The sequence below is a fragment of the Aulonocara stuartgranti genome (genome assembly GCF_965226115.1).
Source record: "Aulonocara stuartgranti genome assembly, chromosome: 17".
Lineage (NCBI taxonomy): Eukaryota > Metazoa > Chordata > Actinopteri > Cichliformes > Cichlidae > Aulonocara > Aulonocara stuartgranti.
Window position 1 is genome coordinate 13,215,531 of NC_138953.1, and position 27,824 is coordinate 13,243,354.

General features: G+C 42.2%; 3 protein-coding genes across 3 annotated transcripts in view; 1 reads left to right on the forward strand and 2 right to left on the reverse strand.

Moving 5' to 3' along the window:
* gmds (GDP-mannose 4,6-dehydratase) overlaps window positions 1-4,328 on the forward strand; it is a 195,315-nt gene extending 190,987 nt beyond the window's left edge. Inside the window, exons 10-11 of the mRNA XM_082509656.1 lie at window positions 2,378-2,446; window positions 3,804-4,328. Of these exons, the coding sequence (XP_082365782.1) occupies window positions 2,378-2,446; window positions 3,804-3,866 (132 nt within the window). The 3' untranslated portion in view covers window positions 3,867-4,328. The remainder of the gene's footprint in view (window positions 1-2,377; window positions 2,447-3,803) is intronic.
* A 5,262-nt stretch (window positions 4,329-9,590) lies between these two features.
* foxc1b (forkhead box C1b) lies at window positions 9,591-11,821 on the reverse strand. Its single transcript, XM_082510421.1, has one exon. The coding sequence runs from the start codon at window positions 11,478-11,480 to the stop codon at window positions 10,071-10,073; it is 1,410 nt and encodes a 469-aa protein (XP_082366547.1). The 5' UTR covers window positions 11,481-11,821; the 3' UTR covers window positions 9,591-10,070.
* An 11,425-nt stretch (window positions 11,822-23,246) lies between these two features.
* On the reverse strand, window positions 23,247-27,379 carry foxf2b (forkhead box F2b). Its single transcript, XM_082511487.1, has 2 exons — window positions 25,832-27,379; window positions 23,247-23,925 (listed from the first exon to the last, which is right to left on the reverse strand). Exons 1-2 carry the CDS (start codon window positions 26,805-26,807, stop codon window positions 23,753-23,755), a joined length of 1,149 nt encoding a protein of 382 aa, XP_082367613.1. The 5' UTR covers window positions 26,808-27,379; the 3' UTR covers window positions 23,247-23,752.
* Window positions 27,380-27,824: the final 445 nt, after the last annotated feature.

Genomic DNA, 27,824 nt, shown 5'->3' on the forward strand with positions numbered 1-27,824 from the left:
ATTGTGGAGTAAGTCGCCCTATAATAATTACATTCAGCCTCATGATAAATTATGTCTCATTGCTGCAGGTAATTAGTCTGAAAATGTTTCCAGTTATGGCTTTGAGTGCCAAAATCGTTTGTGAGTAATGTACAGAGCTGCTCACATGAGAAAGAGCTGTTTGTCCTGCTGTTACAGACGGAGGAGAAAATGGGCTGAAGCTTTCATCTGCTCGGCTGTATATAGACCATGCAGAGTTAAAAATAAAAAGACCGCTCACCCAGAATTGAACCAAGTTTTCAACTCGGGCCGAATAATATCAAACTGAACGCTGTCAGAAACCTGAATCGGCCTGTGCTTGTTCCCTCCGTGTGTGTTCAGTGTTCTTGCCTTTGTGTGTAATCAGAAGAGTGTGATTAAGCGCTGTGGAGCCTCTCTGAGATGTGGGTCCCCGCTCTCTAAAAGGCTCAAGTATGCCAGCGCTGCTGTGTGCGTTCCTCTGTAATAAGATCACCCAGAAAAGACGTTTTCAAGAGGTTCAGTGTCAGATGGTAACACTGCTCTGCTCGGTGCACTTTACCCTGAGCTGCTGTTCATAGGTGGGGTTTGGCGTCGCATTTCCGGCTAACAGTGTGTGCTATAAAGCGATATTCATTTCAACTTTGCAACAACAGTTTGAAAAAGAGCCTACTGTGTTTAAACGACAAAGCCAGGCCCGTAAAAGAAACGGTTTGGACCGACTGCACCCCGCTTCCAACGTTTGCGTGAGAAGCGGGTACACCGGCTGTGAGTCAGGCCTCGTCGTTCAGCCTGAGTGTTGGACCTCACTGATGCTCATGTGGCTGAATGAAAGCAAATCCCCTGCACGTTCCAAAATCTTGTGGAAAGACTGAAACTAGAAGAGCGGCATCTGCACGCAGCAGCAAAGTCAGTTAAGTCTTAAAATGGTAGTTCTGGTTGACACGGTGACACTTAAGGTTGTTTAAGCTGGCAACACTAAGAGCGTATCGACCATGAAATACCCTTTTGAGCTGAAAGTTTAGCGAGTATTTACCGTTCCTTTGGTTATTTGTCTCGTGTTGTATTTTTTAAGTCAAACTTGTTTTTCTTCATGGATTGCATTATCCTTACACTAACACTTACTGTATACGTATCCTCTTTCAAATTCCAGAGACCAGCTCCTTAGCTCTTCCTCTCTTTCAGGTTACGTCACTACATGTGATGTTCACACATGCAGGATCTTGTCCGCTGAATTCCATCCAGTATGCGCATGCATCATTTTCTGTATACCTCTCTGTGCACATGGATGCCGTTTATTACCTATCAATGTATGTGCATATGTATGTGCAGCTAACAGCAGAGATCAGCAGAAACACGATTAGCCTGAAAACATATTTGCCAGGTTAGTTAAAAACAAATAATAACACCCTTTAGCAGCCACACTATGCATGCATGTAACCCATTGAAGCAATGACAGATTGCACCACTGATAGTACAGACTGCTGCCACAGTGAGTTTCAGAGGCTATTTTGTTTGGTTGTCCTCAGACTTTTGGTCTTGGAGCATGAGGAGGCCCGTGTAGTGCAGAGAGAAAAGAAAAGAGAGAAGCACAGGGGAAACCCAGCACAGCACTTTGAGCACTTCTTGAGAAACCACCACTGCAGCAATAACTGTGTTTAACACGAGCCGTCCTGTATAAAAGTATTAAAATCACAGAATCAGCCTTTCTTCGTCTGTGTGTTCGACACAGTTGTCCATGAGTGAGAATCTTTGTAAATATAAGAAATAGAATAGTGGGAATAGAAGTCGGAGAAAGGACTGAAGCTTAAAAAAGACGCACAAAGAAGAGGCTTCTCTCGCTTTCTTTTTTTTATTTGGACTCGCTTTGGTGGTCTGAAGCAGGGTCTCACTGGATCTTGAACCCGGTGCAAAACCCAGCGGGGGGGAGAATGAGTGAGGGGTTGAGGGGGGAGAGGGTGAGTGGGGGGGTCCTGAGCTAGGGGTTACACCACCAGAGTCCCACAATTCATCATGCTCTGGCACCAACGGGGGCTGTCTGGACAGATCGGAGGTGGGGAGCCGAGAGGGGGGGATTGATGGCCAGGGAGACTCTGTGACCTCCTTTTTTCCCCCAAGAGATGAGATAATGTGTGCATGTATGTGGGAGAGAGAAAGTTATCATCACCCTCCATCCCTTGCATCCTGTTGAAGACATCAAGTTTGGATATTGAGTTTGATCCAGCACGTCTTCATATCGGAGTGACACATCAGCTGGGCTGAGGGGTCTCCTCCTCACAGGCGTCAGATCAGTCATGACAGATCCTTTGTTTTTCTTTCTCCCCCTCTCTCCTTTCCCTTCTTTCTCCTTTTCTCTGGCTCCTCTCTGTCTTTTTACTAGGACTACCTACAAGGTGACAGCACCAAAGCCTCTCAGAAGTTGGGTTGGAAGCCAAAGGTGACTTTTGAGGTAGGTTGGTTTGAAAGCACAGCCGGTTGGTCCTGCTGGATAGCATTAGCACACATATAATAAATGTAATGGGAGTAGTTTTCCACGCGTGTAGACAATGGCATGACGTGATGAAATCAAAGGTGACTGAAAAAAAAAACACCAAATCAAAACATTTCAATGACAAATGAAAGAATGGTTTTGAAAGCCTGTAACGATTTCTAGAAACGCAGCCTTCTTTCAGCGAACTGTTAAAAGAAAATACACAAAGGTTCACTGCATCAAATCCACACGAAGCAACAGAAAACCAACCAGCACGTGAGTTTTGAGTCTTTTAGCTTTTAGATTAGAATTTTATTACAGTTGTATATTTTATCTACTTTTCATTTTATGCCGCATCAGATTATTATAAAGCTCTTTGTTTATTCCTTTCTGTGAATAGTGCTATAAAAATAAATACTTGCTTTATAACATTTTGTATGTTGTTTAGAAATCAGCCTTTTAATAAAATATTATTAAGCAAAGACTACTATAAATTAAGCAAATATTTCTCATTATATTTTTTGTAATTATATACTGAGAAAAGCACTTCTAAAATATATATATTCAATTCAATTCAATCTTTATTGGCAGACTTCATGTCCATAAAAACAAGACAAGAAACAAGAAACACACACACAACCCCCCCCCCCCCCCCCCCCCCCAACAACACAAGGTATAAACCATTAAATATATATATGTATATAAATAAGTATATAAAGCATAATTATATTTCAATATATATATTGAAATATAATGAAATGTACTTCAAATAAATATTATACATATTTTAGAAAATGTAATTTTTTGAAGTGCTTAGACGCTTTGAATAGTTTCTAAGGCTAAATAATATATTAATAATGCAGCCAGTGTTGAGAAAACACAACTGTGTTTTTCGGTTAAACCTTATTTATTTTGGAGAAAGAAAAAAAAAGAAAACTACGGTTCAAGGTTTCATATTTTCTCAACTTTACCTGCTCGGGAAGTTTGGCTGAACTATAAAAATATAAATTCTGAATCTTCTGATAAACAAAAACAATCTTATCTCCTATCTGTCGCTGCAGACACTCCAAAGCTCTGAGCTCCTATCAGTACAACATGACCCAACGACACAAGCACGTTATGGATCATTGTCAGGTCCTAATGCTGATAAACTCGATGTATTTATTATGTTTATCCAGCTGCAGTATAACTGTGTGTGGAAGGGAGGTCTTCACGTAGGCCGAGTTTGAACCGCGGGTGTAAACGAGCCTTACTTCATGTATTTTATGTTTGTGTCTTTACCTTTTAGAGATATCAACCTTTCCAAATATATAAATCTGATCCTGTCCCCTTGCAGGATCTGGTGAAGGAGATGGTCGATGCAGACATCGATCTCATGAAGAAAAATCCAAATGCCTGAGGCCAAGTCAGTCGGGCATGTTTTAGCACTCCTGGGTTCTTCCACTGAGACCCATAGTGGAAGACCCACCTTTCCTTTTTACCTGTATGACTCTTCTAAATCAATTGATTGTCTTGTTGCGGGTGTTCGAGTGAATAATGGTTGTTGTTGTATCTGTTGTCTGTTTCTCATATTTAGATTGATTAAATACCTTTTACATTTTAACACTGATTATGTTTTATTGTTATTACTGAGGGGTTTTATTGTATTTTTTTTTTCCCATTGTTTTGGGACTGTCAACGCTGAAATCTTTTCCCCTGAAGTGTGACGTGGAAAAAGTAAAATGAATGAATAGAAATGAATGGATATTTTTATCTTTTATTAATATGAGCAGGGGATCCATTTGGTACAATAAAAAAAGTCTTTTAACATCGTGTCTGTTTGTTTTCTCATGAAACACAATAAATTGTATAGAAGGCCTAATTTGTTTTTCTTTTTTTAAATCTAAGGAAATGTGGGAAATAAAAGCTGCAAATCCAGGTTTGAACCGCAGGTTGCGTGGGCGGAGTGTGCATGTGCACGCGCATGGGATCCCCAGTTTGTGCAGAGGTCTGGCTCTTCTCCTGTCGTTTCTTTCCTCTGTGTTTGCTCCTAATTCCAAGTTTTTCTTTAGAATGTACCAGAACACTGCGCTCCTTTATTCTGAGGGAAATGCGTTTTTCTCCTGCTCTCAAACATCTACCTGGAAACATCTACATCTGGGTCGTGAGCGGCCTTGTGGCCTAAAATGAATGCCCGCATTTAAACTGTTGGCCCTGACTTGTTGTGACCCTGACGGTAACGGTTGCTGGGTGTGTTGGACACTCGTAACTGTTCCCACTTTGCAGAAGTTCGATGACTTCTTCTTCCTTAACAGCCACACTGCTTTCTCTTTGCTCGTCTTTATTGTTTAATTCGAGGTATTGAATCCAAAAGGGTCGTTTTCACGAGGGCACGTCATTCATACTTGTTTAAGAAAAAGAGTATATTTGATTAAAATGCTGCGACTGGAAGTGATGTAGTGCTGTCATGTGTCTAACAGCCTAGTCATCAATCCTCTGCTCTTATTGACTGTACAGGAGACCTGACGCTCCCTATAGATTACATTATATTATTTGTTGTGTTTAATGATGGGCCTTACTATCTTACATTCCAGCCCTCCTGTATCACACTATTAATAAATATGAATGCAGAAGCAATCTAGTGTGTTTACAGTATTTGTGGGAATTTAGCTCTGTTAAAAACAGTCGAACAGTAACTCTGCATTTATATCTTCAAAATATAAAGTATGTGCGTGCAGCCAAAATCTACTTTATCTCAAATGAAAGTGCACGTGCACCAGAATGGCCTATCTCAGATGTAGTATGTGATATTTTATTAAAGTATTATTACAAATATTTATGTAAGGCGCCTTTTCTCAATTTCCCGAAAATCATTAAAGTTGTGAAATAAGGTTTTTTTTTGTTTTGTTTGAGGTTTTTTTGGTTGTTTTTTTAAGTGCGGCATCTTATTTCCACGTGGAATGCTAAATGAAGTATCTCCGATTTAAATGCAGCACTCGATAGATGTCGGTCCCTCCTCAGAGCACACTGCTGCTGTCAGGTTTTGACATTCAACTTGCGCGGACCGTGAGCGGTCTGTGGAGGGTGGGATCGCCTGTGTGTTTTTCTGGACGGCACCTACAGGACATTTAAAAGTCTCTGTGATCGTCCTGGACAGCGCTGAGTCTGTGCTGACTCCAGATTGGAAACAGATGTTGCTCTGAGGTTGTTTGGGCCCCCTAAAGCGCGCTGAGAGCACACAACACACTGAGCCCGCGGCCTCACACAGGTGCACCAAGTATTCCCCTTTAATAACATTTAGGCACGTTTTGTGATCGGCTCTGCTGCTGGCGCACAAACAAAGAAAAGATGACTGAGATTTGAACCGAGAAGGAGTCTCGGAAGGAGGAGGGGAGCAGACTTGTGCGGCTAAATAAACGTTTTTAAGGAGATTAAACGGCTCTAAAGTCACGATTTTCAGAATCCCTGAAAAACGCGAATATAATAATTTTTTGTCAAATCAAACGCACGAGAGATATTGTAGGGGGAGGTGATCCCTAAAGTGAAAGCTGCAGGAGGGAGAAGCTGCTCCTTTCTTTCAAAGCTCCAGCTTTACTGAGCACATTTGGACAGACGGCCACAGAGTGGAAGACGGAGAAAAGGATCCGACCAGTGTCCTCTATCATTTGTTATTAGGAAGAGAAAATACTGATCTCGCCCCTGAATATCATCCGTCCATCCATTTTTTTTAAACCTCTTATGGAGTGAGCCTATCCCAGCTAACATATGAGAGGTACGGACAGGTCGCCAGCCCTACACAGGGCCTCACTGAATATCAAGTTCAATTAAATTAACACGAATCGGAGCACTATCCCGGGACAGTGGAGGTCACCTGCTTGTCGTGTTACTGAGATATCAAGGACATAAAAGATATCCCATTCTTTATTATTACTGCTGGTCTACAGTGCAGACACCTTAAAATATTACGATTTTAAAAAGCGTTAAAAACAGTGTAAATACACATAAAAAATAAATAAATAAAACAAATGCTGGAATTTTAGAAACTCTGAAAATTCATAGTGAGAAACTGGAAAACTACGTGACTAGAGCCTTCACCAAAAATCCACGCAGGCACAAAACAAGACGCAAAATAAACCGTTTACACTGAAGCCTCCATTTCAGCCCACTTTAGGCTAAATGGTGAATCCTCACTCCTTTAATTGGTTTGATATGTAAAGTCATTAGGACACGATGGGCTTTTCTTCTTTATTCTTCTTTTAAGAAAAATAATACATCGAGGAAAAAACGCAGGAGGCCAGATTCGTGCAGGAAATACAGACGCGATTTCAATCACTGCTCCTGCGCGATGGGATTTAGCTCTGCTCCCGCGAACTCCTCTCTCTCTCTGTGTGTGTGTGTGTGTGTGTGTGTGTGTGTGTGTGTGTGTGTGTGTACCTCTCACAGGAGAGGTGAGGAGTGTGTGAGGGGGGTACGGGCTTACAGTTTAGTCGGTAACTGTGAGATGGCCGCAGTTGCCAGAACTTGTATGCATATAACATGCAAATTTGAAGTATTAAAAAAATAAATAAAAACAATAACAAAAAAATTAAGCTGTGGATACAAAAGGTCTGTATGGGAGAATCTGGTTGGTAGATTGGACGCAAAACCCGCAGCGAGTGTCAGTGTGGAAATTGTTCCTGTTTAATTTCAGGCTCAACCTTCAGAAATAAAAATTCAAACTAGAACAAAATGCATAACACCCGCGAAAATGCGTTAAACTCTGTAGAGATTTTATTCTATTTTGTTTTTTCTGTGTGAAACAGAAAGCTTTTTAAGCAGTCAGTAAAAACAGAGCCTCCTTATAATTTTTTTTAAAAAGCCCCCTTCAAATGTGTGGGGCGCCCACATGTTTCCAGGAGCTTCATATGTTTCCCCATAAGCGCTCTGATACCTGCCAAACCTTTAGAGCGCATGCTGTGGGCTATCGGGTTGCTTTGCCACTCGTGACTACGGCACTTGTGCAAAGATCTGGCCTTCAACGCTAATCAGACACTGGGATGAATTCCCCATGTAGAACATCTGCAGACAGCCGGGGCCGTAAACTACACCTACGCTCGTGTGATCCCTCGAGGCTACAGTCATACTAATGTGAACATTAAAGTATCCCGAATGCGGCATTAAACAATAATTCCTTAACTGGGGCTTCTGTGAGCACTTCAGTGCGCGCCTGAAGCTCCCCTTCTCTTCCGGGACTCCCTTTAGTTTGACTGTTTGTTATTGTTTGATACACTGCAGGCCGTGAAGCTGCCACGGCCAGCCTGCGATGTGCACTGCATGTGAAGCTGCTTTGGATAAAGCAGGGACGGGCTTTAACGCAAGCTGCTCACCGTCCTTCCCTAAAGTGCATTGTTGACATCCTCTCCACTGACCTCCATCACCTCCTCCTGTCTTGTACTTGCAATGAAAAACGACTCGCCATCGTGACTGGCTTTTCCTTCTTGACTCTTGAGTGCTGATCAATCACAAAGACGTTTGTTTGGAGGGAATAACGCGTTTCTTGTATTAGCCTGCGCTCTGCGTGCAACTGGTGGTTATTTCCACATTTATTTATTTGATTTGTATGTAGTGCAGATTGCATTTGAACCGCAGTCTTAACCTCACCTGCGTGGTTTGTAGCAGAGGAGAAACGGCACATTGTTTATGTTAGCTTTAATGAGCTTGACTCATCTGACTGCTGGCCCTGGGGAGCGTTTGCGTGCTGGATTTCTTTCTTTCTTTCTTTCTTTACTTTTACTGACTCATTAAAAACCAATCCACACGGGCCGAAAACTAACAGTCACGTTTAAGCTTCAACTACCAGCCACTTAAAACACACACACACGCACACACACACTGCTCTGTTTTGTTTTCAGCTTTAATGCCCTGCAGCTCGATGATTGCAGAGGTTAGAAGCCGCCATTAAAATAATAATAATTTTTATTATTATTATTATTATTGTGTGGAGTATATGTACTCGCTAATAAGATTATTATAATAATAATGAATAATAATATAATTGTTTTGCATGATTAAGGGGTTCCCGCCATGAAGTTACATGTAACTGATATTTTTCCTGATTATTCTTTTCTAACTTTAGATATATGTATATATATATATTTTTTTTCTTCTAAAGTCAGATTTTTTTTAAAGAAACTTCAGGGACCATATCTAATTAACACTGAGCATGCGTGTCTCCGTGTAAAACTGCCTACGCGCATAAGAATGACATTTTAAAAAGGCCGCTGTAAAGTTTTAATAGCAACCTTGTTTTTCTGTTGCTTTTCTTTAAGGAGGGAGGGGGGGGGGGGTCCCCAAGTCATCGGGGAATTACTGGAGTAAACACGTGACACAGCAGTAATATTTCAATCAGCCAGAGCTGCGGTAAATCTCGAGCCTCCAGGAAACAAACAAACATTTAAAAATAAAGCAAAGCTGGCTGCAGTACATCCCTCTGTCACAGATCGTACCCATCAGGCCGTCATCCTGGTGCATCAACAAGGACCCCCCACCACCCCCACCCCACGCGGGGGTCTCCTCCAGCAGCAAAATTAACTCTGAAGACAAATCCAAAAACAACTGCATCCAAAAAGCTCCCATCATCATTCCCAAACAGCAGTCAGACGGAAGCCTGCTCACTTTGCAATGACTGATTTGTTTTGCTGACAAGGCCTTCAGTGAGTTCAGACCGCGTTGGTGAGCTGCTGCCACACGTGCATTTATTTACCGCCGGCGTTTACACTCCAGGATTGAACATATACAGCGCGCAGGTGAGGCTGGAGCCTCGCATTAAAAAAAGAAAATGGCATCTGCTAAGCTGCTTTCACTTTGAAAGGTAAACTCGGCTCGCCTGTGCATGGGCCACAGTCTGAAGTCAACCGACTTATAAAAGCTTTTCCATCAAGTTGGAAAATTTATGTATTCACTTAAATACTTTAATACGCATAAACGGGCTTTTATTTTGTTTATTTCTTTCTCCTTCTCTCTTTAAAAAATCAGAACGTTTAGGTGAATTTAGCGCTTTATAATACATTTTGAATTGAAATATATTTAACTACCGTGCAGCTATTTCTGAATTCAAGAAATGTCCCCTTACTTTGGCTCTAGCGTTACTAATAAATCACTCAAATTCAAATAAACGGCACTTTATTAAACAAAACAAAATGTAATGCCTTCAAAGTATTTTTTAAACAAATAACACAAAATGAATAGAATAAGTCAGTATAGGCTACACAGTCCCTCTATTTCTATACAAGAACTGGGACAATTAAAATGCAGCAATAAGAAAACTGCGGAGGGGGAAAAAGTGTTTGGTCCTCAATGTCCAACCACTCCCTTTTCCTAAAAAATAAATTACTATATTAGGCTATAATTTACAGTCTAGTCGTAACAGCCGGGTTTGAGCCATCTTTAGAAACTATTCTCGAAGTGAGAGGGAAGGAAACTTACGTGTTTTGGTGTTACACAGCTCTGCACAAAAAATACAAAAGACAAAAAATCTCTCTGAATCGCTTGTCCATTCGGAGTGTGAATGAAAGACCAAAAGTACAAAAAAATATAGAGAGAAATTATATATTAGAGTTATTAATTTAAAAGATGCGCTTGGCTTTCAGAACTTTTCATAAACAAAAGCTCCTGAGGTGCGATAGATGGACTGTCCGGACGGGAAGGCCATCTGACAGCTATTATTCCCGTTCAATGGAGAGCCGTTCAGCCCGATCCGCTGGGACTCGAACATCTCCCGCACCGAGTGGAAGTTCTGCTGCTGCGCCGGGTAACCCGGGCTCAAGTGACTCAGGTCCCCATACCAAGATGCGAGCCGACCCTGGTGTGCGTGGTGACCGTCCTGGCCCGCCTGACTCAGGTTTCCGTGCCCAAGTGAGGACGCGGTGGTCGTGGTGATGCAATAATCGGGCAGAGCCTCGTCCACTGTGGTGGAAGGGGCCAGGTGGCCGCTGGAGGATCTATCCCCTGCGTATAGACTCATGGCTTGCATGTTGCAGTGATAAGTGGCGTTGGAGCCCGTGGAAATGGCGTTCTGGTTGCAGGTCGTTGAGCTGTAAGCGGACGTCTGGTTCGGCGAGTAGCTGAGCGGCAGTGAAGGGGCGATACCTGTCCGAGAGGAGGCGATGTGAGGTGGGGAGAGCTCGGCCTGCGGAGACCCCCGCATGGAGGTCATGATGTTATCCACGCTGAAGCCCTGCGCAGGGGCCTGGCCGTGGTGATGGTGCTCGGTTCCTTCGATGCTGAGTGACCGGGTGGAGGGGACGCTGTGCGGGCTGCCCGTTGACAGGCTGCTTCTGCTATCTGGACTCTCGATTTTGGGCACGGCGCCCAGGGTCGGGGATGCGGCCTGAGGCGGCGTGGAGTTCCCATTCTCAGTCTTTATATCCTGGATCCGCACCGGCTGGGAGCCCTGCATGGACGGCTCGGGCTCCCGGCCCGCCGTGCGGACAGAGGGATCTTTGCTTTGCCTGTCCCGCTCGTCCTTGTCCCTCTGCACGTCCTTCTTTTTGAACCTCTTCCGGCGCCGTAGAAAGCTGCCGTTCTCAAACATGTTGTAGGAGTCGGGGTCCAAAGTCCAGTAGCTGCCCTTACCGGGCTTCTTGTCGTCCCGGGGCACTTTAACAAAGCACTCGTTGAGGGACAGGTTGTGCCGTATGCTGTTCTGCCAGCCCTGCTTGTTGTCCCGGTAGAAGGGGAACCTCTCCATGATAAATTGATAAATCCCGTTCAGGGTGATCTTCTTCTCTGGCGAGTTCTGAATCGCCATGGTGATGAGGGCGATGTAGCTGTAAGGGGGTTTCACCATGTCCTTCGGCTGGTGCTGAGGAGTGTACGGTCCGTACGGCCGGGCCATGCTGGCCGGGTACTGCTCGTGGGCTGCGTGCGAGTACATGCTCATAGCCGCAGGCATTCCCGTGTATCCCCCGCCGGCCCGGTAGTAGCTCTGATCGCTGCTGATGTAGGGCACGACTCCCAAAGAATTGGGACTGGAGACGGAATAGCGCGCCTGCATCCTGCGCAATGCGTAAAACCTCCCCAAAGCGCTCTCCCTCCACAAACTGTCACAACTTCAGCTTGCGCTCCGATCTCTCTCGCAGCTCTCTGTTCACTGTAGAAGTTCCTTTTTCTAAGCCGCAGCTCGCCAGGGTGAACCGAAGAGAGCACGCACTGCTACAGTGAACATTTGGAAACTAAGAGGGCTGGAGGAGTTGCAACGAGGAACTTTTTTTTTACCCTTCACATTTTTTTCCTCCCTTTTGGCTGCTCGGACTGCTCCACCCCGAATCCGAATGTGTGCTCCATTATCCAATGGGACGGCGAAATGAACCTGTGGAAACGCTGCACGGTGATAAAAGTTACTACCCCCACTCTTTCCTCCACCCCTCCTTCTCCTCCTCCCCCGCACTTCTTTCCCTGACTTCTCAGTTCAGATCACGGAATTATTAAAATACTTTTCAGGGTGTGCCCAAAGTGCCAAAAGATTCATTTAATGGCCCAAATTGTGAGTTATTTATTATTTTCTATTAACTCTTCATTTTGAGACTCGTAAAATAACTTCACGGTGAAAATGGAGAAAGTGGATTTATTGTGTATAATTGATCGGAATAAGGTTTTGTTTTTTTCTTGGGTTTTTTTTTGGTTACCACAAATTCTTAAGGAATTTCTCTCATAGCAGACACGAGCCTGATATCAATTTCCAAAATGTAAAAAAACGCGAACGTGCACAATTAAAACTGCAGTTAAATCCCTTCAGCGATGCACGGTGATCTGAGACCTGTCAGTTTTGTGAGATATCAGATGAGCCTGAGCCTCTGAATAAACAAGCGGACATGAAAGAGCGTGGATGCCTCCCCGCTCCTCCCCGACAGCGCCGGTGGGCGGTGTGCACAAACTAATTAAAGGCTAAATGAAGCTCATTTGGCCCAGCTGGGTGTGGAGAAGTTCCCCAGGGCGCGAGCGGCTGCTGAGACGTTTTTGAAAGATGAAGACCTCCAAATGTCACTCGCACTAGACGGAGTGTTAACAGAGCCATGGAAGTTCTCGGTGATTTCTGTGAGGCTGGGGGTAAAAATAAAAAGTGTGAGAGGTGTTAGCCGAATTCAAAGTAATTTAAAGGCTTTAGAAATTTACATTTCCTTATTTAAATATTTTTTCAAATAATCTAAATTATTAATCTTATCATACAAACTAAGAACTTGATTGAAGATCAGATTTTAAAAAACTAAACTATGTGGTTTGTTTTGTTGCTGAAAGACGAACTTCCCCGCCATACTGCTCTATTTCAGACAAGACTCATATTTCTCTCATGTTTTTAAAGTTCAGTATTGTAGATAATAATTTTCACAGAGAAGTCTGTCATATTTTCTGTTATAAATCAAGCTTTTGCCGATGTTAGTAAATGAAAAAAGGTTTATTTTTACTTAAGAACTTATTTATATAAAAAATAATACTAAACAAAGCAGGCCTGCATGGAGCACCGCCTGGCTTTATCTGAAATATTTATTTATTTTCTTAAACGATGCTCGTATGAAGGAGACACGAAACTCAAAGAATCCTAAACGAAAACCTTTTGGTGATCCAAGTAGAAACAAGTGTTTGAAAAACCTTATTTGGAGGCAAAGTCAGCAAATTCTCAGTCAGTTTTTCTTTTTATTAAACATAAACAGTGATTGTATACTATATGCGGTTTTTATGTCCCGATGACATAAAAGTTAATCTCAATATTTGATAACGCTTCTATGTTTGGCCTTGAAGAGCACAGAGACTCATCTCTTGAAAACACTGCAAAATGCAAAACAAACAAAAAAGAAATCATTCACGTCTCTGTGAACTAACTGCGCTAAGACCAGTGACGCTCTCAGTTTACCCCTGAGCAAACATCTTCACACCAACTTCCGATTGACAAAAGTCTGAAGTCTCCCGACAAAAGCGCAGGGATTAATAAAATAAACAGGCCTCGTGTAACAAACAGGCCCATGTCGACATGTTTATGCTGAGCTCCCTTTTGAAAACTGCCGAGACTTAAAAATTCTCAGAGACAGTTTTCACAATTTCATCTTTCCTGCAGCACAAGAGAAAAGAGGAGAAACTAGTTTTTGATTCGCTATAAAATCTGTTAATTTGTCACGTGTATGTGTGATTATTCAGCTCTTTGTTCTGCTATTTGCATGTGTTTACAGGGCCAGAGGAGACAAACGCTGTCACCTGTGAGGACCACGCACTGTGTGTTTCTGGCTGACCGGCAAACACGTCAGCTGGCTCCGCCACATCCAAAGCACACCCCTCTATCCGTCACTGCTGACATCTCAATGAAATACAACCACACCCTGTAATAATAATGATGATAAAAATAATGATAATACTCCCTTCTGTGAAAAAACACACACCAAATTCAAAGGTTCTTATAATGACCTGCAATAGGTTTTAAACAATCTATATAAAAATGGTTTAACGAGACATTTACTGAGTTCTTCAGCAGAGATCAGTGCTGGTATCAAGTCGGACGCGGTTCTTCTCCTAATGTGAAAGAGAACAGCTCCCCCGACTGGTCAGTACATAAACGTGCAAAATGCAGGCGTTTTCCCATCAGCAGTTGTATTAAGTAATGTTAGGCATTTAAACCTAACTACATTATAATTTGAGTTCCGGTCATTTCTCTCTGGTAAGCCGCATAATAAACTATAACACAGCAGCTGTTCACAGGTGTAACACATAAATGTATCCGACGACAAGGTTAACTCCTCTATGAGCAGAGGCGGGGAACGGTGTGTAAACAAGAACACTAAAACACGGCTGTGGGAAATTAAAAGTAGAATTTTGTAATTGCTGTTAAATGCTACAAACTGTAGATGCACAGAACAGCTACTGTATGCTATTTAAAAGCATCAGAAATATTAGAAATATAAGTTATAGCTGAGGTGCTGCGCTATAAATTACGGATACCCTGATTTATTTAAAATGTCTGCAAATGAAACGATATATTGCTGAAGCGGGACTGTCACACCAGACTTGTATTTATTTCAAGTATCATGTTTAAAAGCGAAATGCTGATGTTATTGTGTCAGTAATGCTAAAGTGATATTTGTGATGTGATGTTTTCAACAACAACAACAACAACAACAACAACAAAAGACTTTAATAAGCAAAGTAACAAGTCTGACCAGTAGTGTGATTGCTATTTATGTGTTTGTTTGTTTAATAGTTTTTAAATACACAACATGAGAATATTACATATCCTTTTAAGTTTTTGGTCACGATGATCAAGTAAAAATCTGATGAGTAATTTGTTTCATAAGAACTGCTGAAACATTTAGTTTCATCTCAGAAATGCAGTTGAACATGTGTTGCAGTCTATAATAAGTATAAGGAATCCAAATATGGCGATATAATATTAACTATATTTAAAACTAATATTCAATTCAAATCAGCTTTATTTATATAGCGCCAAATCACAACAACAGTCGCCTCAAGGCGCTTTATATTGTAAGGTAGACCCTACAATAATGCATTGAGAGAAGACCGGGGAACACCGGGCTTATTTCTGGCTTTCATTGTCTGACTGCCTGATCTTCCCCACTACTGATCCCAGTGTATTATAACCATCACGTTTAAAAGTGAAATGCTGATATTGCGTCAGTAATGCGCATGTAATAACCTGATCATCTGCCACCCGTCTTTTTGTTTTTGTACAGTCGTGTTAACAGATTCTCTCACTACCTTCATGCCCACTACGGATCCCTGTATTGTGGAAACGGGCAACAAAAACAGCTTAAATGATAGTTTTCCAATATTGCTTAGACACGTTTCTTGAAACCGTAAATACTTTTCTAAAAATATTAACACAAAATCCTTTTTACCCACTCACAAAAACCTCTGACACATTTGGCAGAATCCCATCCAAACAGTCTGATCTACGCTCCAAACCCACACAGTGTCTTCAGGTCAGTCACACAACCAGTCAAAAATAATAACACAATTATACACTATGGGTCAAAAAGCAAAAAGTGGACGCTTTGGGACGTTCTGTCTTTGGGTTTAAATGGTATACTGGTTCCACCTACTGGCAAATTGATGCATGTACATCATAAGCAGCGCAACATGAGAATTTACAATAAAAAAAATGGGTTGCTTACCCAATGATAAGCTTTATGTATATTAGTCCTGAACCTCACAATAGTTTACGATATTATGTTTAAGAAGACTCCCTCACACGGGATTGACTGTAAAAAAATTTTTGTAGGCACTTTAATGTCATCACCATTGTTCCTGTAAAATGGCTCATTAGATACAGATGAGTTTCCAAACCTCAGTCATCCATCGAGAAAGCACATTAAATAAATAGCTGCCAGTCATCCATGTGCAAAAGATTCATTTTCCTTTCGATTCTGTCTTTGATGCATCAGCCGTGATTGGTTTAGAGAGGGTAAAGCTGTTTTCAAGGCCACATTTGGTCTCTCCCCCCCTCCCGTTTAACCCTAAACTGGACATTTAAGATCAGCCGACAGAAAGAGCTCTCTGGAATCCCAAATAAAGGCTTTAATAAGAATCATATCAACAAGCAGTGAGCTGTTTCTGATTAAGTGACTCAGAGTATGCAATCCATTTCAAATGAGATCTGGACTAAGAGAGAAAGTGAGCAGAGTAAACGATCTAACCAGTTTTAACTACAAACAGAAAACAGCTGAATAATTATCTGTCTTTGACTATCAGCTTTACTGGGATTTTGTACCCAAATTTTCTAGCATGAGGAAAAAATGCCAGTGGCTGCTTTAATTATGCTGCTATTTTTAAACAAGAAGTATCTACAAAATCACCCCTATTGGTTACCATAGCGATGTGTTATTTATCTTAGTAGGTAAATAACTACAACGCTGATAATTACTCAAACCAATAAAATCTGTTTAAACTAAGCAGAAATAAAACACGTTGCTGCTAAACACTGCCCCCCTAGTGGTGCATTGAAAACCAACAACGAACTCCCATTCGTTTTTCTTTAAAGAAAGAAACATGTCTGGTTAGTGAGTGTAAATGCGCCTCTCTTCACACTGCGTGCAGTATAGTCCTTTAACCATTACCGATCTAATGGCAGCTGATCCGGTCAATTCAAGACCTTAGAGTCAAAGCTATTCTATGCCCCCTCTTACCAGATCTTTCCCATCTGCTTGGTGAGATTCATTAAAAGCCCTCCAGTGCACCCAACTCCTCATTAACTTCACGTACGTCTACTTCAGCAGGCCGCCAGTCTTGCTGCCCACACCCAACATCAGCACAAGAGTTTCTGCTTTAGAAAGGTTAGCAGCAAAGTAGTTTAACCTGCCTGTCAGATAAGAGCCACAGAACAAAAATGTTTCTATGATGCCAAGAAGTCTGCACCTGCAGGGTGTTTTTTAAACTAGTCAGATATGTTTGTAGGCTCTGTAGAACTGATTGACCTCTGCATAACCAGCGGCAAGAAGAGATGTCCTGTTTTAAGGTGCGTAACTGGTGGCAGCAGCATGGTGTCCAAGCTCTGACCTCAGAAGCTGATGACATAGGGAGCAAAAACAGCCTGTGTCCTGTATGGGAGCAGTGTTCCTGGCTGAAGCCCATTTCTGTTCTAGGAGTTCTTGAAGTGAAGCAAAAGAGAAGAGCAACACCTGTGGTAACATTGAAACAAATACACACACACACAGCTTTACGCCCACTTCCAAAGTACGAGCCTAGCCCAGCCTACAGACATGTTGCCACATGGTCCGGTTATGCTTGACTGAAAGCTGCCTATGAGGATGATAACCACAGTATCTATTACACCACAGTCTCTGTTATGATGTTTTTTTCTTGTGAGATATTTAAAAGTGTTGGAAAAGTATGCCAGTCAGTCAGACACCACTAAACTACTTGTGACAGTGTACACTAATCAATGTAATTAAATTCAGTGCTATTGTTATTAACAATGGTTACCCAAAATAAATAGACCATTCCTCATAGAGCACATTTTCTTCTCTGCCTGAGAATTCAAAGCCTCGTTAACCCATTCACATGGGCACTTTTTTCTAGTTCCTTTTGGCTGACATTCACATTTAAATGAAGCCCTTTGGGGGCATTTCAGCGTTCAGTATCTTGCCCTAAGACACTTTGGCACATAGACTGGCGCAGCCAGGGATTGAACCAGCAACCATTCCTATTACTAGATGGTCTGCTCTGCTTCGTGAGCCACAGCCAAGATGCTTAATCCTTTAAAATGAAGACCCTACATTATTAGAGAGAAAGCCTCAATGGTCAGAATACCCCTATGATGAGCAAGGAAGAGGCTTCCAGCAGAACCAGGTTCAGGGAGGGGCAGACATCTGCTGTAACTAACAGCTGAGAGAAAACAGAAGACAGAAAAGAGTAGTAGCTTATCAACATTAAGAGAACACAACTATCCACTTTGTGAAATATACACTACTACTTGTGAAATTTTATAAAAGATTAAGTGATACCAGCCAAGGAAAGAATATAGAATAAATAAATAAATAATGGACCCGGGATTGAGCCTTGCGGAGCCCCACGGGTTAGAGAAGCAGTGGCAGAAAAGAACTTGCTCTCCCTAAGAGAAAAAGTCCTGTCAGATAAACATAAGGCAAAGCAGTCCAATGTAGAGCCAATGATACGAGCCAAAGATGTAAGCCTTTTCAGTAAAATATTATGGTAAGCATTATCAAAGGTTACACTGAGGTCAAGTAAAATGAATACAGAACCATTTCCTGCATCAGAAGCCATTAAAAGATCGTTGATCCTTAAATAACAGATATGATCAGATATGATCTGTGCAGTTTCTGTGTGCCTGTGCTTTCTTAAACGTTAGCTATATCCACACTGGTATCATATCCCACACAACACACATTTAGTTTGGTGGGGTCTGTTTACCTGTAGAGAATAAAGATCTGCATCTAATTTAATGGCGGTCCCTTCAAAGTTGGAACTTTCATTTCAAGCAAAAATGCCAATCTCACTGTGGTGCTAAAAGAACAGTCAGGGAACTGTTAGCAGCATTACTAGACCAAATAGATCGGTCAGTTCTGGATTTCTTCTTTAATTTTGGTATTTTAGTTTGCTCAGATATTGGTTTCTGATTCTCTCGGTTAGGGATGCCAAACTCTTTTTACACTGTGAGCCATATACATCCCACTTTGTTCTTAAGAAACTTCCCCTTCTGATGACATTGAGATATTTTAATATAAAAAAGAAGTGTAATTTCAGCAATACATCTCATTTTTTCTACATGAAAAAAATGTTGCTTTGGTCTAAAACTTTACGAAATAAATCTGTTCTGTTAGCTCATTGCACAGAATGCCCTGCAATCATAAAATAAATGCTTTTTGTTAACTGAGAGAATGTTGTTTTATGGTAAACCCACTGCAAAAATTAGAGATTTGTCCTCAATGTCCATCTATTACCTATTTACTTTGGTATAGTATGAATGATCATGCAGGAGGTCTTTATCAGTAGGAAAAGCTGTAACACTTGTGAAAATGCAGTCAAGTCTAAAATGTATGCCCCCCTTCACATTTTCAAAACCGTCCAGCAGGCCCAAGATTGTAGTGCTTTTCAGGCTGATTCTGGCCCCCGGGACTTATGTTTAACACCCCTGCTCTTTGGTTTCCCAAACCTGTCAGTAAGTGTCCCTTTCAGGCCAAGCACTGTACTTGTAGCAACTAAATATTTGTGAAACTGCATATGTTTTCATCATGTGCAGTTGATAGTGGAATTTCATTCAAACTACTTTGACTTGTTGTCTTCAAGTATATGTATCTTGTTTTACTTTAACAAATCCTTATCTGCAATTAACACCTCCATAAAACTCAGAGCACAGATAATACAATGTGTTATGAAGAAAATAGCACGTGTCTGCTGCTGTGCTTTGAATTTACACTAGTTTTAGAACATTGCTAAACCTACAATCATCTAGTTCAAGATCTCTGCACACCTCAGTGGGCGACTAGTCCAGGGAAAAGTTACACAAAACAGTTAAATATACTGCTCAAAAACTGAAAGGAACACTTTGAAATCACATCAGATCTTGATGGAAATGACCGACCTACAGAGGACTGAAAATCAAAGTGAAAAAATGACACGGCAGGTTAGTCAGTTTTGCAGAAAGTTCATTGCAGCTAGTCAAAATGGTACGCGGCCCCCATGTCCTTGTATGCGTGCCTTACAAAATCAGGGCATGTGTTGATGCCCTGGGAGATCTCCTCTCAGATCTGGACCAGGGCATCTCTGAGCTGGACAGTCTGAGATGCCAGATGATTCTATTGGATTTAGGTCAGGTGAGCATGGGTGCCAGTCAGTAGTATCCTCACCTTCATCTTCCAGGAACTGCCTGCATACCCTCACCACATGAGGCTAATCACTGAACCCAGGGCTCACTACACCAGTGTACCAATACCTAATGGCAGTCAAGATGCTGCTGCATATTCTTCTGGTTCTGGAGGCTATTTTGTAGGGCTGTGGCTATGAACTTTCCATTCCTCCTTCCACAAAGGAGCAGATACTGGCTGATGGATTGCGGACCTTCTATCGCCCTGTCCAGCTCCCTAGAGTAACTGTGTGTCTCCTGGAATCTCCTCCATGCTCTTGAAACTGTGCTGTGAAACACAGCAGAACTTATGGTAATGGCAGGTATTGATGTGCCATCCTGAAGGAGATGGACTATCTGTGCAACCTCTGCAAGTTCAGGTATCGTCTCAGGCTACCAGTAGTGATACTGAGCCTATCCAAATGCAAAACTACTGGGGAAAAAAGTTAGAAAAGATAAAGAGGGAATAATATCATTGGTCTCCACCGGTAACCTCATTCCTGTTTGTTGAATTTCATGAACATCATAACAGCAGATTAACTGATTAACACTCTCTCTTACTTCACTGACCAGATCAATAATCTGCAAAGTTAACTGACTCAATGCTATACTCTGATTAAAACGTGTTCCTTTTGCAATCGTGAAATATTGTTGTTAGTTAGACTTGTTTGCTACTTGCTACTTTGAAGGCTATAATGTTAAACAAAGAGATGCTTTGTCAAAAAATGTAGTAATGATCAGTAAATTGATGCAAGTACTGGTAAGTTAAAAAAAACCCACAAAACAAAACAAACAAACACCTAGATCTGGTAGGCAAGCTGCTTTTTATATAAATACACATCTGATTAAGAATGAAATGTTCTTGCTTTGGAGATGCGATTCCAAACCACAAAAACTGCCCAAGACCTCCACTGAACATGACAAACAGACCAAAATGTTGACTGAGCTCCCTCAAACCCCACTCCAATCAATCCGTTGCAGGAACAAGCATCCTACGTTCATTCCCACGGAAGTCCCACTCTGCTGTCCCAAAGGACCCAAAGGAGCAACCACCAAACATAGTTCCTGACACCACAGCGCACCTCCAGCCCGATCAGAGACATTCAACGTGCGTGGAGGTAGTTTACACAACGTCGAGGTAGTTGTTTTTAATGTTGCGGCTGAATTGTGTAAAGTTGGTCACCTGAGTTTCTGTAAAAACGTCTCTGTTCTATGGCAGTGACCACTAGATGGCACTGTTCACCACTATATTGAAATAAGAGGCCGCTGGAAAAATCCTGTTTGGGAAAATCCAGCAGCTGCAGGGTCAGTTTTGCCACTTTTGTGTGACAATATATATATATATTTTTTAAAAAAATGACTTTTCTGTCTAGTCAGAGATATTCTTCTTTTTGATATGTGGCTGCAGATGCTTGTTTGCTTTTGCTGTGTTGCCAAGAAGGAGCCCACTTCAGAAAGACCAGGATGACTCAGTCGGCCACTCTCCCATTGTGTTTTCCTCACACTGACTCTCACGCTCACTTACACAGAAATGATGAAGATTGTGAAAGGGTTTGTTGTGCAACTGCAGCCAGGTCATTCATTTTTCTCTGCAGTGTGATAGCAGATTCTTTACTCTGCATAAATTACATTTAGGTTACGTGAGAACAGGTTTTATTTCATTAAGGGCCAAGAGAAAGAAAAGAGTGTGCTGTCATGTGTTTAAAATGACAAACGGTGACGTGAGAGGAAAAAGCTTTTCTCATATCTTGTATTAAGATACAAGGTGTGACTGCACGTGACAATCAAAGGTCACGTGATGGTCCTAATAAGGAGCTCCTACAGATGTGTAATCTGTAGGATGCTGCATTTGATTCGTGACCAAAAACCATGCAGAGAAAGAAGAGTAAGGGCACAAGTGCGGCAGCCCGAGTCTGCTTTGTGTTTGTGTGACGAGGCAGCTCTGTGTCAATCTGATCTGTTTACCGCACTCTAAAAATACCACTTTGTTGCATTTCCACAGACTCGGGCCCAGTCGTTTCATTTGTTTATATGGCGTCTTGAGATGTTGGCAACCCTGGATGACCACATGGAAAGGAGCAGCCTCAGGATGCAAAAGATTTTCAGCTGCCTTCCACGGGCAAGACACGGCTGTGAAACACGTGAAATGAAGCAACGTTCAAACCAAGACTGGTCTGAAGCAGTGATCATTCCCCCCTCTGATCTTAGACTAATAATGTTCCTCCCTCCATGTTACATCTGTTTCATTCAGAGCGTTAACAAGAATCCCGCTTCTCTTATAATTTAATATAATATACGGTGGTAGCAAGTGCCTACATATATGCACACGCGTGTGCTTTTAAAGGCATTTTACTTTCCTGGATTTTCTCTTATACTGAGCGCCGCTACATTTTTCATTTTTACTGCATTTATTTAAAAGCTGTGTTTACTTTAAACCCGTGACTTTATAAACAAAACAACTAGTAAAATAAGAAGTATTATTTTAAATTTAACTACTTAACAGGATATAAATAAACTTCATATCATCCTCTTGAAATATTTATAGTATGTTGATATTGAAGCAGTGCGCTTAAAATCCAGTAAAATACAAAAGGTGCTCACAGGACTGTTATACGTTACATTAAATGTTATGAATTATACATTTTTCTGTTTATGTCTTGACTTAAGATTTAGATCTGTGATCCAAATGTTATATTATATATTTTAAATAACTGTAATCCCTTTACTTCAAATAAGTAAAAGCTCTGTAATTACGACTACATAACCGAACAGAAACCAGTAAAATGGTTACTAAACAACAACAATAACAGAAAAAAATCGGATCCTCTCTCAAGTGTACACCTTTAAGCAGAACATTAAAATAAAGGCAATTGTTGATTTTTTTTAAACTAAGATTCTAAACAAACATTATAGGGTTGTTTACTGTATGTTACTGAATATTCGCTGGAAACTATTTTAGAGAATAACAGAAATTCATAGCCTGACAGTTAGTGCAGGAAAATGCACTGAGATCCAAAGTAGTTATGCAACAAATGAATAGATGCTTAATAATAAGCATCCAAACTTTAAGGTAAAGTAGAAATATTACCATGAAATTGACCTAATTTATCAAAAATACTCAATGTGCAGCAGTATCTACCTTGTCCGTATTTGTAGACCACGTGCGCTATTATGTATTGGCGCTTAACACATAGGTGACACTTTATGATGTAATCTAAATAGGTTTAACAATTATAGTAAATAAAAAGCAAAAGTAAAGAATCAGAAATTTGGCCAAGCACATGTCAGGCTGACCAAATAATCCAAGAACTTTCTAAAAGGGCCTAAAATACAGCTCTGTTTAATTAGACTATGTGTCTTTGCTCCATGCAAGCTCAAGATCAGCTCGTTTGAACTCAAGTGAATCGAAAATGTGATGGATACACGCGCAGGGAAAGACTGACGGAATTTAGCCTAAAATATATATCAGCTTTATTGAAACATTTTACAGGACAAAACAAAAAGAAAAAATGGTAAAAGGATTATACAATAAGTGCAAGATTCGTTGCAGTTCATGAAAGCCTAAAGCGTTGTGTGTGTAATAAGATACAGTTACATGGAGTATAATTGGTTTGCACGTGTTACAAGAGCAAACGCATCGAAAGTCGTGTTTCTGAAACTTCTCTTGAAGAAGAAAGCTTGTCAGGGTTCATATAGGCGAAGTGGTACTTCTAAAGGCCTCTGGAGTTTCTTCATTCATGTTTTCTTCAATGCATAGTTCAAGTCCAGCAGAATTAACAATAATAAAGATATTTGGCTGCATAGGAGGCAAACATGTGAGTGCGGACTCCACCATCCATGCTAGCACGAATCCTTCAAAAATTACAAAAAAGACAAATAGACCAAAAAAAAAAAAAGATCTGCGTGTTTGTTCAGATGTGGCTGTGATGCCTCTCTTGTTTTGAAGTCCGCAGTGACAGGAGAGCTCACATCACGCAGGGTTTGATGTCCTGACAGACGCTCTGGGGGTGGTGGTGGTGGTGGTGGTGATAGTAGGATCCGCCGGCCGAGGGGTGGAAGGAGGAGATGCCGTTAAAGTTCAACACAAAATCTTTCCTGTCGCAGACCGAGGAATGGCTCTGATAGCGCGGAATCCCCACTGTGGAGAGGCAGAGAGGAAAGGTTTTGAAATAAAGGAACACATTTCTGATCACTGTCAGGAAATTAACGGTGGCATTAAAATATTCTAAAAGAAAGAAAAAAACACAACAGCTGAACTTGAAATAAAACATACGCTCTTGTCATATATCTAAAATCAGTATTTACTTTGATTCTACATTTTTAAATTAGAACTTTTGAATGCAGAACATGAGCCATTCCTCTTTTAAACAGTGCTGTTGATACTTTTGTGTGGCTCTAAAATCAGCACAATTGTTGATGGCGTAAACGGTCCTTCTATTGTATTTATAAAAATAAAGTGTTGACGCTTAAATTTTCAGTTGCCATAAAAATCTAATATTTCTTAACACAAGTAAAAAAAAACCGAATTCTTTAATCATAATATTTTTCTTTTTGCAAGCCTCCCTGTTGGCTCACAGCGCAGCCACACATCCGTTCTTTTCAGTTTCTTTGGCTTCTTTAGCTTTCTTATATGGATGCTTTCAGTTTTCTACCCAGTTACATTTTATCATTATTTTTTGAAAATGCTGCGTTATTTCAGGCAGATTCAGTGGCCATCGTCTGTGTCTGTGAGCGAGGCTCTGTTTCCAGAAACAGAAAACTAAAAGTGGAGACTGCGGCTCCGTCAAGGTCATAAGGACTCCAGATGTGATCGTGTTTTTCAGGGGGGAAGACAGCAGGCTTTATCCTCCGGGCCACAGCTCGCTGCCCTGCGCCCGTTTTCATAGACAGCACACACACACACACACACACACACACACACACACACACACACACACACACACACACACACACACACACACACACACACACGCCTCTTTGACTGACAGTACTGTTAGCGAGTCTGCTGTGTACAGTCCAGCACGTCTATCCTCCGAGCAGGCTCAATTAGAACGCTGCGTAAAGTTTAACAAGGCCTTCCGTCTCTTGTGGATACGCCGTGGTTGAAATCCACCGCCAGTGTGGTCCGACCTGCACAGTCTTTGTTTGGTTAACCTCTGGGACCCCTTTCGGGCTCCAGCATGGGTTTTACTCGCCTCGGTTAGATCCCCAGATTTTCGTAAAGCCTGGCTGTGTTCTGCTAAAGTAAATGAGGTTGAACTGGGAGGTGACTTGAGAGCGCAAAATAGTTGTTTTTCTTAATCTAATAATTCGCCGAAATATCCCGTGACATGTTATAAACATGTGACTTTATGGAAATTATACAAACTGTGGATGAAATGACGCATTTTCTGATTGTTAATGAAGTTACATACACAGCAAGAAATGTCACTATATTTACTAAAATACCACAAAGCGCTGTCTGGCTTTGTGATTCAGCCAATAATCGATGCATCTTTGCTGTTTAACAAAATTAATGAAAACATTTGTTCTTATTTTGCAACTAGTGTGTTCGGGTTACATTTTGAGGCAAATGATGCGGGAAAAAAAAGTCTGCAAACAGATTAAAAAGAATAATGGTAAATTCTCTCTGCGTGTGTTTTTAATCGCTTTGCACAGATATGAATTTCCCTCTAAGAATCTTTTTCATCTTTAAATACAGGACAATCATCTTTATATATATATATATATATATATATATATATATATATATATATATATATATATATATATATATATATATATATATATATATATATATAATTTCTGTGTAGTCTACAATTTCATAATTACACGTTACAGTTATCACACGGGCCTCTGCAGAAGAAAGACCCACTCATTTAGAGTGTTGCGTTTTAAATGTGCTTATATCATGCAGATAAAACTTAGATGCAGTGAAAATTGTTATTATTATTATTGTTTTTTGGGGGGAGGGGGGGGGGATCCCAGAGATTTTAATCCGGATTCATCTACCCCTCTGTAAGCCTCGAGTTATTCTGTGGTACCTGAAATATCAGTGGAGTGGCTGTCCCTGCCATTCTGGTGAAGATAACTCTGCTCCAGGGAGTAAGGCGACATGCCGGAGTGTAAACCAGAGGATGCTGGGCTGCTGGAGGCTAGAGGCTGTTGTTTGATGTAGGGGGAGCCGCCGGAGGACGCCCAGTGTGCGGATGTACTGGCGTACGGGGAATGGCCGTCCAGCGCGCTGGCCATGGCTGGAGAGGACGGTACAGGACTGCTGCTGCTATCCTGCCCATATTCCCCGTTAGGAGGAACAGGACAACTCGCCATGTATGTGGAGCCGGGACTCGGGGACATGTGAGGTACGTGGTGCCCGCCGCTCAGCCCGTCGTACCCCCCGGCCATTGAATTGCTCATCATGTCCAAGTTGTAGCTGTTACTGTGACAAGCGAGGGTGGCCGATGGACCCTGGAAATCAAAACTCTGTGGAAGAATTGAGGTGCCGAAGCCTATGCCATTCATCATCCGATACATGGGCTTCAGAGCTTGACATTTTCTTCTGAAGCCTCTGGGTCTGCGCCGAAATGAGCCTTCCTCGAACATGAACTCACTGCCTGGATCGATCGTCCAGTAGTGGCCTTTCCCCGGCCTGCCCAGCCCTTTTGGCAGCTTGATGAAGCACTCGTTAAGCGATAGATTATGCCGGACAGAGTTCTTCCAGCCCTGGTACGAACCCCTGAAGAATGGGAAGCGAGCCTGGAGAAACTGATAGATTTCACTGAGTGTCAGCCGCTTGGTGGGCGAGCTCTGTATTGCCATAACGATGAGAGCGATGTAGGAGTACGGCGGCTTTTCCGGTCGCCTTAAACCGGAGCTCGTCTTCTTTCCCTTGACGCCATTAGAAGAACTTTCTGTGGCGGCTTGTGGGCTCAGCATAGCGGGATGCAGGACGCCGGACGCCGGGCTGGATCTCAGAGGAGGCGGAGGTTCCAGCTGCTGCTGAGGGGTCTCGGTCGTCATGTCAGCTCTGACGTACAACTGGCGTAGAGAGAAGAGAGGGGAGGGAGAAAAGACGACCTGGAGGTGTTTCGGGGGAGAAATGTGCTGGCTCCCAGCGGTCAGTGTCCTTGCAAGTGAGCGTTACACCGCCAGTGGTCCTCAGAATCCCAGCGCAAAATGGAGTGAAATCTGTCTCCAGTTACGCACGACTCTCCTGTTACGCACGGTGCTCCTTTGACGCATGCAGAACGCACGGCTGGTACGCACTGACAGAGAGGAAGAGGAAGAGAGAGTGGGGGGAGGCGGTTATCCACTGGAGACTAAGTGTCCAGAGTTGTAGCTAGACATAAGGACTCCACGGGGTGTCACAGCAGCGCTAAGTGGCGCTGTGTGACGCGCCGGGTGGCCATCGACCGCCTATAATAATCCCTCAAGTGCAGGAAACACGAAAACCCTTGGACTTATTGCGCGCAACAGTCCAGCCAAACAAAGTCCGACCACCTATCATTGCATAAATCTTTCTTCCCTCTGCTCGAGCCCCCCGCCTCTTCCCCCGACCCTTTCTCCTCATCCGCACTCTGCCCCTGCAATTCTCCCTGAAATCAGTGTCGAATAGTCCCCCCCCCCCCCCCCCCCCCACACACACACACACACCACCCCCCTCACCCGCCCCCATGCCAAGTCCATTTACCGTGCAGCAGCCTTAAAGCCTCTCATTCTCTCCTCTCCTTCGTCTTGTTTCTTCCCCTCCCACCACCTCTCTCCAAGTTCGGACTACACGCAATTAAGCCATCTATCAAACCTCCCCCAGACACTCCAATCAACAACGCCACACGCCAGCCGCACAAGTTTAAAAACGAGCTATCCCCCCGCCTCTGCTCCTCCATATATGAAGCAGTGATTTCGTCCCAATGTGCCACAGAGCATAAATTTCCTCTGACAAGAATAAACCACCGCAATATGTGCAAAATGTCCAGCTTGCATCTGAAACCGCGATGCCCAAAACATTCACACGGGCCCTTACATGATGTCCCCCGG

Bases quoted from the DNA above. Each gene is read 5' to 3' on its own strand.
- foxc1b (XM_082510421.1), bottom strand. From the start codon at position 11,480: ATGCAGGCGCGCTATTCCGTCTCCAGTCCCAATTCTTTGGGAGTCGTG.
- foxf2b (XM_082511487.1), bottom strand. From the start codon at position 26,807: ATGACGACCGAGACCCCTCAGCAGCAGCTGGAACCTCCGCCTCCTCTG. The intron at 23,926-25,831 runs GTACCACAGAAT...GCCTCTCCACAG, and splicing joins CCACTCCACTGATATTTCAG to TGGGGATTCCGCGCTATCAG.